The 13768-nt window shown below is 41.8% G+C and overlaps 1 protein-coding gene across 1 annotated transcript in view; it reads right to left on the reverse strand.

The window, feature by feature from the left end:
* VWC2 (von Willebrand factor C domain containing 2) overlaps positions 1-13768 on the reverse strand; it is an 883094-nt gene that overhangs the window by 424249 nt on the left and 445077 nt on the right. Inside the window, exon 3 of the mRNA XM_077491782.1 lies at positions 10837-10966. Coding sequence (XP_077347908.1) covers positions 10837-10966 — 130 coding nt within the window. The remainder of the gene's footprint in view (positions 1-10836; positions 10967-13768) is intronic.

Raw genomic sequence — 13768 nt, forward strand, 5'->3', positions numbered from 1 at the left:
ATAGAGCTTTCTTTTGGTGGTATTTAGTTACAGCTCGGAGTTTTATTTTTTGCTAAACAAACAAAAAAAGATGCAAAAAAAAAATCATGTTTTAATAGTTTGTTATAAAATTTTGCAAACGGGTCATTTTTCTCCTTCATTGAAGTGCGCTGATAAGGCGGCACTGATAGGCTGCATTGGTGGGCACTGATGGGCTGCATTGGTGGGCACTGATAGGCTGCATTGGTGGGCACTGATAGGCTGCACTGGTGGGCACTGATAGGCATAGTTAAGGCGGCACTAATAGGCACAGATAAGGCGGCACCGATGGGCACAGATAAGGCGGCACTGATGGGCAAAGATGGGCACAGATAAGATGGCACGGATGGGTGGCACGGATAAGTGGCACGGATGGGTGGCACGGATGGGCACTGATAGGTACCACAGATAGATGGGACTGATGGGCACTGATAGGTGGCACTGATAGGTGGCTCTGATAGGTGGCACTGCTGGGCACTGATGGGCGGCACTGCTGGGCACTGATGGGCGGCACTGCTGGGCACTGATGGGCGGCACTGGGGTGCAGCACCTTTGAGGCAGATTGGGTGGCACTGTGGGTGGCACTGTGGGTGGCACTGTGGGTGGCACTGTGGGGTGGCACTGTGGGTGGCACTGTGGGTGGCACTGTGGGCACTATGGGCACAGACGGGGGGCACTTACTTTTACTTTTAGTTATACTTCAGGATGGCACTGCGGGAGGCAGGTGGGCACTGGCAGGTGGCATGTGGTGCCTTGCATTGCTGCCCGTGATCGGGACTGATGTCCCGATCACGGCCGCCGGTGATCGGCTTTTTTTTTTCTCCTCGCGCTGTCAGCGCGAGGAGGAATAATAGCCGATTACCGGCTCCGTTCTATCACATGATCAGCTGTCATTGGCTGACAGCTGATCACGTGATAAGGGGTCGGGATCGACCCCTTACACGGATCGGTGATCAGGCGAGTCTCACGGACTCGCCGATCACAGAGCGCGCCGCGCGCGCCCCTCAGGGGGCACGCAGGCCGCTCGTAACCGGGACGACGTCAATAGACGTAGTCCCGGAAATCTAGGTCCGCGCTAATGCCGTCATTCGGCAATAGCGCGGTACCCAAGTGGTTGAAGGATTATTAAATTTTTATTGTTTCATTTTAAGCATTAAAAAAAATCACGGCCATTTTGAAAAAAAAAATTGCATTGATACATGTCCCCTGGGGCAGGACCCAGGTCCCCAAACACTTTTTATGACAATAACTTGCATATAAGCCTTTAAAATTAGCACTTTTGATTATTCATGTTCGTGTCCCATAGACTTTAATGGTGTTTGTGTGTTCTAACAAATTTTTTGCCTGTTCTCATGTTCTGCTGGGAACCCAACAGGAGGGTGTTCGGCTCATCCCTATTAGTGACTGGGGGGAGGGTCTTTGTTCAGTTTTAGGATTAAAGTTATATGTGTCATTAGGAGATCTTGGGGTGGAGGACTATCAGGTGAAAGGGAGTTGAATGTTTTTATAAAGTGAGGTGTGAGCACATCTTGAAAGGTTTTATAATAGCCTATTGTCAGACCATCTGGGCCTAGGCTATTTCACAGGCTCTCTCAGCTGCTTGAGTACTGTGTCAACTTCCTCAGAAGACAGGGGGTTATACAGAGCTTTTGCTTCAGAATTGGACTGTGGTTTGGTGCTATACCTCGTGAGGAAATCCCTAATCGTTTTCAGTCTAGCAGAGTCTTTCATTTGGTGGTCAACTGGGTTTAAATTATTAAGACGTGTATAATATTATACAAATTGATCTGATATTCGTTAGATACAATTGTGCATTCCGCAGAAACCGTGAGAGAGTGAATTGTCATGGAAGCTTTTTTCAAATGGAGAGCTCTGCCAGGACTTGTTTCCATATTTGTAAAATATTTTTTGTGTCAGGAAATAATCGCGCTTCATTTTTTTTGTGAAGTTCTACTAAGAGGTTTTCCCTGGCTTGAACGAGGTCACGAAGGTCATGATGCTGCTTGGGTGGCTTTTTGTGCCTTTTCTAACTTATGGACTCAAGTCGGTTTTTATCATGTTTTCGTCTTTCCCTTCTGCGTTTTGCAGAAGTTGCAACCAGTTCTGCCCGAATGGTACATTTGTGTGCTTCCCACCTTAGCATCAGAGATATGTCTGGAGAGTTTTTCTCTTGGAAAGAGCAGAATAGGAGTCTGTTCACCTCCCTAGCTACTGCGCTATTCAAGAGTAAGGAGGGATCTAGGCGCCAAATCGGGTAGCGGAATGGAATGCCTGCAAATTCTATGGACTTAGAGATGAGGTGGTGGTCAAATAAGAGTATGCAATCTATGGTGGCTTTAATGAGTATCGGTAGGTCTCTTTGCAAGATAAACAGGTAATCGAGTCTGGAGTAGCGGTAGTGTGAGGTTGAGTAGAACGTGTAATCTTTTACATTAGGGTATAGTGTGCACCAAGAGTTATGTAGTGTAAGGTCCTGAAGAAGCATTTTAATTGCACGTAGTGCTTTGTATGGCATGGGTGATGTTCCAGTTGATGTGTCTTGCAGGAGTTTGAGGGAGACATTAAAGTCTCCCCCAAGGACTAGGATGCCTTCTTGAAAGGTTGCTAGCAACTGTGGTTTTGTTCTGAAGAAAGGAACTTGTTTTTTATTTGGTGCATAGATATTTGCTAGGGTAATGGGTTTCCCGTGCATTGAGCCTTTCACAAAGATGTAGCTTCCTTTCTTATCTAAACAGGAGTCTGTGATTTGAAGTGGGCATTGTCTGGCAAAAAGAATGGAGACTGCCTTAAATCAGCCCTGTTTTTATTCATAGAGGAACTTGGGATAATTTTTCAGGGAAGTTAAGGCTTTGTGTGGTTAGGGAAATAAGTTTAATGGAGGGTATGTTTTTTTTTCATTAGGCCCACACATTCCAATGGGGGTATTGTGAGGGTGTAGCGTCTTTGACTCTATTACGTCAGATGTATTAAGTGCTAACAGATATGGCCGAATCGGAGGAGGAGGGTGAGGAATGTGAAAGAGATAGCCGGTATTCAGTGGAGTAAAGAGGTTACAGGCTAGTTGGGAAAGGGGGGATACAGGGTAGTTAGTGAAAAGAGGAGGATGGGATGTACAGGTTTCTGTAAGAGGAGATTAGGGGATTGGTTCGTGAAGGCATGAAAATGGATCCGGCGACTGACTAGAGCCTGCTCGCCAGTCCGAATGGACTATTCACCTATGCTAAGGTGTAGCCAGGAACAGTTCAGTGGTATAGTCTAATGATACAAGTGTAGATCTGCTGAGGTATTACTGGGAACCACTGTGTGGGAGGGAAGCTGGGGCTGGTGGAAAGAAGTTTACTTAATCAATGGGGTATGTCCCGCTAAACAGAGGAGGTTGTAGATGTCATATGAGGGGGGTGTATATAGTAGTAGTTGAGTCAATATAGGGGTAATCTCACTTTTGTGATCTTAGTCAAGTAGGACTGGTATGGAATCCCTTATGTAATAGGTGGTAAAGTGTAGAACGGGCCTATCTAGTGCGAGTGGGATGACAGCTCATGACACTCATTAGTATAAACTTGGAGCTAGTGTAATCTAAAAGTGATATTCATGTAGAACAGTTTAACTTAACAGAACAGTAACCGTTTATTCTAAAAAAAACTTTAGACAAATTGTGTTATAAACAACAGAAATGAACAAAGAGTACAAAGAAGACATACCCATTACCTTGTACGGTGATAGTTTTAGTAAAAAATGCAAAATATAAAGTATTAGTACTGAAAACCTAGCATTATACCATTTAGTTGTAGGTGTATGGCGCCCGGTATCCCAGCTTTGAACGTACATATGTCAAGTGGAAATAGAGGGAATGGGAGGAGGTGTGGTCTGCAGTGTTCCAGTGAGTAGTGTTTGCTAGCCAGTTGGCATGTGGGAGATATGCCCCTTAGAATGAGGGGGTCTTGTACATCGTAGTAAGTGTAATGTCCCTATTTCTTGTTAAGTGCTAGGTATGTGATCCCAGCTGAATGACAAAATACCAGCATATTTGTACCAAAACCGGGGGAGATCATTATGCTGCCAGTCAGAGAGGGTACTACCGAGGTTATCTGCTCGAACATGATAAGTAGGTGGGTGATGTCCCCCAGGATTCTTAGGTAATAATGATAAGTAGTATGTAGCCCGATAATCAGGTTCAGTTCCAGGTAGCAATATAGGTAACATTCCAATAGGGGTATGTAAGACATATACATTTTCCCAACCCTAATATATGTTAGGTATACACTCCAACAGCCATTGCTCAGAGAAAATGTAAGGACAGGATCCCTAGGGATGTTAGTTGACAGATAGTAATACGAGGGACAGCTTCCTAAGGGCTGTCCTTGAAATTAGTGTCTGGGTCTATGCTATGATGGAGAACCTCTGTGAGCCATGAAGTCCTGCCTTTGTTCAATCCCCATTAGAATGTTCAAGCAAATAAGAACCTTTATCTGTGCTGGACAAATGGTATATATTAGACATGTCTCTACCATAATCAGGCAGAAGCAGGTCACTTTTGTTGTTCACAATCTCAGGCTGTTATATCCTCTGGCGGGCTCTGAGACTGGCTAGCAGGGGTAATCACCGCTAAAACTCAGCAAAAGTGGGTTTTGAAAAATTTGAAGTATATGAGATTCGTAAAGCGTATAATAGTATGAGGGTGGGTAGAGAATACACATACCAAGTGACCACTCGCTCTGTGGTTACAACTATAATGAGTGGGAGCTGGGCAAGTTTGGTAGGACTATTGGAAGTCTCAAGGCGGTGGTGATTTTCTTATTTAAGACCCGCAAGTCAACCTTAGAGCTTAACAAGTCAATGGGAGCTTTGTAATCTTACCTCTGTCTAATACCGTGCCAACTAAAGCATTAATATCACAAAAAAAGAGAATAAATTCTTTGTTTCCCAAAGATCAGAGAAATAAGGGGTAATGTGAGAGACACCAGCTGCGGGAATAATGGAGAAACATTCCATCTGATTTTGAGTAAGACACTGAGGTACTGGATGGGTGATAGGGTTCAGTTCAGTTCTGTCCTTGACGGTGCAAATTCATATGCATGAGGGAGGCTGGGTGTTAACCATGGGGCTGGGGTATCAAATGTCTGGTAAAGAAGGGGTGAAGCAATGGTTGCAACAGGCAGAACTGTGCCTAAAAACAGAATAGCAAAATGGAAAAGAAGAACTTGAAAATAAGAAAACCAAACTTATCTGGGCTTTAGGGTCTATGGTGGGGATGATCAGCGGTCTTGGTGAGCTCTTTTGGTTTGCAGAGCTTTTGTAGGGCTGTTGCCATGCTGAGGGCCTGAGGCTGATTGGTGGAGATGAGCTTCTGTGGGCGACCATGTTCCTGGGTTTTCATGGGTTCGGCTTCAGGACATGTTGGCCTTGCAAAGGGCTGATGGAATTCAACATACCAGTCCGAAATCTCTGTGATCGGAAAAAATATCCACAATGTCATAGAAGTGGCGGAGGTCTTCAGGTACAGAATTGCTGTGCGGCCTTGGGATGTGGCAGACAGACAGAAGGGGAACTTCCACCTATATGAGATTCCTTTTGTGCAGAGGACTTCTAGTAGGGGACGGAGTTCCCGTCTGAGTTGTAGCGTGATGGTAGAGAGGTCCTGGAACAGGTGTATCTCTGCACCATTGTGGGATAGTAGGGTTTTGCTGCGTGCTATCCTTAGGATCATTTATTTTAGTTGGTAGTCTATTACGCAGCAGACTATATCTCTGCATGTGTCGGACTCCCTACCTCATGGTCTGATGCCATGATGGCTGCATTCCATCCTTGTGTGGCGTGGGGTCTATCTAGGAGAGTATTAAAAAGGTTTATTACCTCAGCTTGCAGGTGACCGGTGTCAACTGTTTCCGGGAGGCCCCACAGTCTCAAGTTGTGACGTCTGCCACGGTTGTCCAGGTCCTCCATGTGGTGGTTAAGGTCACGGAGCTGTATGCTGTGTGTGTCCAGGACATGATGAACGCAGCGGATAGCAGTGGATTTTGAGGCTGTTATATTTTCCACTTCTTGTACTCGTTGTTGACCCTGAGGTCAGAGATTGCCGCTGTAAGGGTCTCTTGATGTCAGCTGCCACCGAACGAAGATCATTCAGGCTGGGGTGTTGATGCTGGTATGGCATTAGCACTATCTCTCCTGTTGTGGAAGAGGATCCTGTGATGGCTGTTTCCCTTGAAGCATTGCCTGTAGGTGGATTTAGGCCCTGAGAGGATGCCATGTTGCTCGCCAGTGTCTGGAACAATGCTCTGAGTCAATTGGCTGTTCAAATCGCGTGGGGAACAGGATCGCAAAGGGGAGAAATTGTGGGAGGATGTCCTCATGTTTACTGGGTGGTTAAACGGTCAATGCACCCCCGTAGGAGGCAGCTTATTTCTCACAGCTCACAGAGTAAGCAGCCATCTTCCACTAAGCAAAAGCCACGCCCCCGTAATGGATAAGTGTTTTTGAACAGCCATGAAGAGAACGAGGTAAGCGTGTTTCGAATAAATGGAAAGCTGTTTTATTTTTGCAAAAGAAGTACATTAATGTTACATTGGTAGATAGGGGAGCTGGAATTTAGAAAAAAAAGGTGAACTTAGCCTTTAAGCTCAAACATGACGTCTTAAACCTTACAGCTGCGCCATTAAGACTAGCAGTAATCTATATAGTCTTTATAAGCACTTAGGTAATCACACTGAAACCCAGAAATGTGTAATGGCTATCATAAAAGGTATGATTTACAATTGCCCTTGTCAGGTGCCACATTCTGAAGACCAATGACTCTGATACACCAGACGCTGTCAATATCAAAGACCAGGAAACATATTAAATACTATCACTTTTATTTCCATTTATTTTACGGTTTCTAATAATGTCTTTTTTTCTAATGTCTTTATCTGTAAATATTTTATTGTCACTGGTTTCTTGCCTTTTTATTAAAATATATAAAACAAATTTTAAGCCTTATCTCTAATGCCCTAAACCAGGGATATTCAATTAGCGGACCTCCAGCTGTGGCAGAACTACAACTCCCATGAGGCATAGCAAAACACTGACAGCCACAAGCATGACACCCGGAGACAGAGGCATTAAGGGACTTCGCTAATTGCATACCCTGCCCTAAACCCAAACTTAAACAATTCATGTCTCTTTAAAGGCACTGCTATTTTTTTTACTTTTTCATAATCCTGTCTGGACTAGCAGTGTATATTACAAATGTTTCTTAACAGTCAGACAATGTGATCGGTTCACATTTTCTTTGAAAGGTGTGGTGGCAGCTATTGTTAAGGGTTAACTTTAGAGTTAAAGAAATGTGAAAAAACATCTGCGCAAAAGAAAAATGAAATGCGATATTTGGGTCACTACTGCTCTCTAAGCAGTATGAACCATGCAGTGAGGGTTGATTCTAAACGAGCTTCACTTACCCCTATCAAATCCAATAAATAAATGTAGTAAATAACAAATACAAGTAAATAACAAATACAACATTCATCCACTGTGAGATAAGTGAAAAATAAATAAATTACATATTTATAAAGTGCAAAGCCATAAAAGTACTTCACAACAGCGCATGAAAAAAGTCCATCATACTATAACGTTCAAATCTTCAAAGTGTAACTTTGCATAAGCTCATCAGTTGACTGTCCCTTTAAGTAAATACTTCCTAAGTGCTCCGTGTATACAAAAATGCTTCCACAGCAGTCCACCATCTGTGCCCTCACCAGGATAAGCACTCACCCATAAGAGTTGACCCCCCAAGCGTATAATGAGGTGGGTCACACTGTCTTTAATGAGAAGTGTCTCTCATAAATTAAACTACAGTCCAAGGAACCTCGACCCACTTGCCCATATAATTATGAAAAGAAAATCATGTGAACATCATAGTGTATCATCTCTTACTTATTAAGAACGCATGAAGCCATAAAATCATAAAAAAAAATCAAATTCACTCACAAGGATCGTGGCCTTCCCAGCACTAGAAATAATTTGCCACTGTCAATGTAGAACGCCACCACTCTGGTATGCCGGCGTATGCTCCAACTCACTGAAGTTCCTGCCCCTATGTGTTTTATCATAACCAGGGAATCATCAGGAAGCGTGGCCACCACCGTCTCTTCCACCATTTTATATGCTGCCAATTGCCCTCACTTTGGAGGGTGATCCCCACAAGGACTGGAAATACTACTGAATATACTTAAATACTTTTAAAATCATTGGCAGATTATTTAACATAATGCCTATTGTGTATAAAACTAAACAATCCATTAAAATAAATATAAATGCTATATATGCTGTATAATCACTGAGCTGCTACCATCTTGTGGCATATAAAAAAACTAACAGGAGGCAGCTCTTTTAGAAGAAATCCTTAACTACAGTGTTAACGGACTCAAAAGCATATTGTTTTCAGTCTGCTGGCCTTATATTGTTTCACAAGCTACAAAATTTCTATGCAGTGTGAAGCTGAGCAGGCCATTGTCACCTCCAGGTGACAGTGGTAGGATAGTGCATTGCTCGCAAATTGATGGCAGTGGCTAGGATCTGATCTTGCATTCAGCATTCCTTCTGTAGCACCGACTCCTGAAGAGCATGCGCTATGTGTTTTTGAAATTTAAAGTTACACCTAAACTGCAGTTTGGTTTGGGTATTCTTTTTCCAAATTTTGACCTCAGCATCAGTCTGACTAGACTATAGGGTGTTCGACCTGGCCATAGGGGGCTCTGTCTCCTCTGCCAGCATGGAAACACAGTCTGGTTGGGTGCTTTAAGCTTACTTTCTCTCGGAACCAGCCCAGTGGGAGAGTCACTCTTGCTGTGCCTTCTGGGAGAGGGTACTTAAAGTGGAAGTAAACTCCCCTATCGTTTTCATCCACGGAAGCTGCCATCTTTGCCTCTGTTTAATCTTCAGCTGCCACGGTGCTGCACATGTGATCTGTTATGACACCAGCCATTGGGTGGTTTGACAGTTTGGTTGAGAGCACAGCCAATGTGCAGTTAGCATTCCCGGCATGCCTTTTTTTTAAACTGTTTAAATCGATGGGTTTACTTCCACTTTAAGATGTGGATGCCACGTGGTTTGGGGTTCCGGTCCGGAAGTATGTTCTGACTCCATGGTCCTGGTCTTCCCGACCAGCCCCCAGGACGCCTATGGCCTGGGGTGCGGATCCACCCGACTTTACGTCTCGGGGCTGGCTAGCCCGAGGCGAGGAAACTAAGGAAGGTATTCAGAAGTGGTCCGGTGCCATCTCAAGTTGTGGAGATGCCCAGCAACTTCGTAGTTATCCAGGGGAGGACTCTTCAGAAGAAGGCCACGTGATGGTTGGCTTCTTAGCAAGAACCTGGTAAAGCTGAAGTATCTAAGTGAATCCAATATCATGCAGTATCGCTGGACCGGCTGCAGGATACTGGTACCACACAAGTGTTCTATAAGTTTTCCAGTTTCCTTGTTCATGTTTTACAACAAAATCTGTGGCAGAGACTTGTTCTTGACTCAAGCACCTTATTGGCTGCTAGGCCTTGTGAGAGAAGGACTATCCAACTAGAGTGAACATCCAGTTGTGAATGGCTATTCTCTGGATTTATTCAAAGTAAGAAAGTTCTTTATACTGACTTTAACACTAAGAGTACCTGGACTTTTCACCTAACCCTCTCATCCTATACTAAGAGACTGTTTTTAACTATGTTCTTGCAAATAAAAATCCCTTTGAGGGGATCTGTCGTCAGTCTCTAAAGTTTCCAGGTCATTTACCATGGGAAGCCCCTAGACGCAAATCGAGGTAAAGAAGGTAACGGTAAGCCCATTAAAATCAGCCGCTCCTTCGGTCAGTGCTGCACATACATCTCTCTTATCACTAAGATCTTCTTAAGCAACTGTTTTGAAGACTTCTGGTCTAATGAAAAAGTGACATATCTTAAAATAAGCATATATTGAAATCATTAAATATGGGGCATCTTTTTACCTTACAAAGGAAAATCAGCTAATATGCAAACTCAATTTCCATCTATGCCAGGGCATGCTATTTCCACTGCATCATGCCAAATGATAACATAAATCACACCATTTTAGAAAAAAGGAACACTTCACAGTAGATGCTCAACAGAGAAATATTCAATTACAATGGAATATAAAGCTACATACATAGGAATAACTCAGGGAGAGCAAACCCCTTATTTTTTTCCCCACTTTAACAAGGATTTATAATCTGTAGGGTTAGCTATCAAGTGTGAAGCTAATGCTAACCTTTCTTATTAGATATATGTATGTCATGGAAGCACCTTGTATTAAATGTTTATCTGAAAAAAAAAATAGATCGTAAACAATATATTTTAAAAAACATGCAAAACTTGCATTTATAAACCTTTGCACTTAAAGAAACATAATAACTTCCCCTTATTAAATGCTATATAGAGATGTATTAGCAGTATCCCATTAATAAAAATCAAGGTGAATGAAAATCTACTTCATAGCTTTAATCCTTTACACAGTAGTACTCTTATGTTCACCCATCAAGCTAATTGTTACAGCGATAATAATAAAAAAATTATAAATGCTACATAAAGCTCACTGACTGATACTTTAAATTCTATTGTACTCATATTTCCCTCTGCAATGTAATAAAATCAAGCATGAACAATTACTTAATAGGATAAATGAAATGACAACAGTAACAAAATAAATTACTGTTATGCACATTCAATGATTTTGTATTCTCGAAATGTATGCTAACATTCCTAAAATTAAAAACAGCAATTTTAATTACAAAAAATCCTTTGCCATTTATTAATGGAATAGGAAATTCAATTTTACCATTTTTGCAGATTGGACAACATTGATCTGGCTCATACACAGGATCCACACACTCGGTCTGAGGACACGCTGACACGGTGCACATAACTTCACCATTGGAATCGCAGCGACATTTCTCACATGGAGAAACCTGAAACAGAAATCAAATGTTTTGATGGTGACACTTGTATTATTATACTGTATAGTTTGTTCACAAATATACCTCAGGAAAACATATACTTTGAAAATACAAAGTTTTCATGCTAGTTTTCTGTCTTTTGATCCAAATATTTCTGTCTGAGATAGGTAACTTTGAGATGGATTGTGACAATTGGCCATATGAACTATTTTTCGATTTATAAGCATTGTTTAACAGCTTCCCATTAGGCCATAGCACATAAACGGCTGGACAGAAACAGCGCTTATGCAGGTGAATGTAACCATACACCCCCGGCATCCACCACTCGTGCCGGTTCTCTTGGAGCACACAACAGTACAATCTGTGCCTGCTGTGTTTGCAGAAGAACACTGATACAGCAGAACACTAATTACTGTACCGAGCCTTGGTACCATGTGATCTCAGTAGCCAATCAGAAATCAAATGGACAGTAGTAAATAAATGTAATTTCCTTGGGTATGTATTTCTTTAATTTTAATTTACTGTCACCAGCCAATGTCCCTAATCATCGCCATCCACTCGAAGTTCCCCTAACCACTGTGACACCAGTTACAGTGTCCATGATCACTGCCACACCAGTTACAGTGTTTCTGATCATCAAAACACTGTCACACTAATTACATTGTGATTATCGCCACACCAGCTATGGTGTCCACGATCATCGCCACACCAGGTATGGTGTCTGTGATCACTACCACACCAGTTCCAGGTTCCTTGATCATCCCTACATCACTCATATTTTCCCTAGTCACTGTCACCCACTCACAGTGTTGCTAATCATTGCTGCACTACTCACAATGCCCGTGATCACCACCACACCTGTCATATTGTCCCTGATTACCGCCACACCACTCATATTGTATCTGATTACTGCCACACCAGTTAAAGTGTACCTAAGCACCACCGCACTATTTATATTGTCCCTAATCCCCACCGCACCAGTTACAGTGTCCCTCATCACCACCACAGCAATCATATTGTCCCTGTTCACCACCACACCAGTTATGGTGTCCGTGGTCACTGCCATACTAGTTATAGTGTTGCTAATCACTGCCAAACCAGAACTAGTGTGCCTGATCACCTCCACACCAATTCAGTGTTGCCTCAGCCTTCTACATTTACATTGAACACAATTCTACCTGCTGCCTGAACCAATACTTTTCCTGCTTGTTGACAATGTCTCTGCCTGCAGCCTGAACTGACCCATCTGCACATCCCACTGACTAGATTCCTTTGAGACACCAATCCCAGCCATCCATGAACAACTGCACTCCTGGAACCACAGCAACTCTTTTGTTCTTCTTTTCTTCACCCTCATGTACTTTCTGGCTACTGAACATGGCATTCCTGGGGCAGCAACGTACCAGTAGGCTATGCTTTTTTGGGTTATAGATCTGGGACTGTTATAGGTGATGCTACACTACACTATATTCCCTGATCATTCATACAGAAATCACTATTACAGCACACACATGTGGTATCTCCATACTTATGAGGCCTAGCAGAATGTGTTTTAGGGTGTAATTGTAAGTATGCCTATGCTGTGTAAGAGACATAACTTGACAATAAAAGGACAACTTTGTGGAAAAACACATTTTATTTAATTTCAGAAATTTCCAAAAATTGTGACTAAAAAAATATAACTTAAAAAAACTCACCATCCTCTTATTAAATACATTGGATTGTATACTTTCCAAAAGGGGGTCATTTGGGGGGTATTTGTACTGTCCTGGCATTTAAGGGCCTCAAGAAATGAGATAGGCAGTCAGTACATCAGGACTGATTGATTTTTCAATATATACAGTTTGTATATACAGTATATTGTAGACTCTATAACTTCCACACAGACTAAATTAAATGTACTGAATTGGGTTGTAGCAGGATGCATGTTGGCCCACATTTATGAAAAAAAGATTATTTATTTACAAAATGTTATAATAGAAACTAAGAAATGTTCTTTTTAAAATAAATTTATATAGCAAAATACAAAAAAAACAATGGTGACTAAATACAAAAAAAATAAAGTTCAATCTGAATAAAATAAAATATAAAAGTTTCAATTGGGTACAGTGTTTTATGTCTGAGTAATTGTTGTTCAAATAGTGACAGCTCTAAAAACTGAAAAATGGCTTGGACTCAAAAGAGGTAAAAGTGCACATCACGTGGATGCATGGTTTTAGGATTAAAAAACATTTTCAGGAACAGCATGAACCTAAAATCATCTCACTCAAATTCAATGCACCCTCTATCCCCATAGATACATTGGAAGTTCATAAAAGTTACTCTAGTTGGGCCTACTATCCTTGAATAAAACTACGCTGACAAATTTAGCACTACTGTGTCATCTTCAGTCTTTTATTTTCTTGTAGTAAAACACCTGTTTTTACTAGTACAATTCAGAAAATTCTCCTTCATCCTTCTGGCCAAATTTACACTGCTGAATCAGCAAGAAAAATATGTTTCACAACCAAATACTGTATGCAATGTATGCTAAAAATTTTACTGTTTTGCTACACCACATTAAACTTTAAGGCATCTCTCAAGCATGTTATTTAACAGATTTGTGTATTTTCAATGTTTCCCTAGAAGCTGCCTGAAAAGACACTCTCTTCGATGTTTTGAAAACATTTTGCATTGGTACATGTCTCCCATGACAGTACCTAGCTTTTCATGCCTTTTTTGACAGTCATTTTTCTATTAGTTCTGCAATCGTCTGAATTTAACAGCTAGATATGTCCTTATAGACTTTAGTGGTAAATTTTATCTCAATGAATC

This window comes from Lithobates pipiens, unplaced genomic scaffold (genome assembly GCF_037356315.1).
Source record: "Lithobates pipiens isolate NorthernLeopardFrog02 unplaced genomic scaffold, aLitPip1_a1.2 Scaffold_19, whole genome shotgun sequence".
NCBI lineage: Eukaryota > Metazoa > Chordata > Amphibia > Anura > Ranidae > Lithobates > Lithobates pipiens.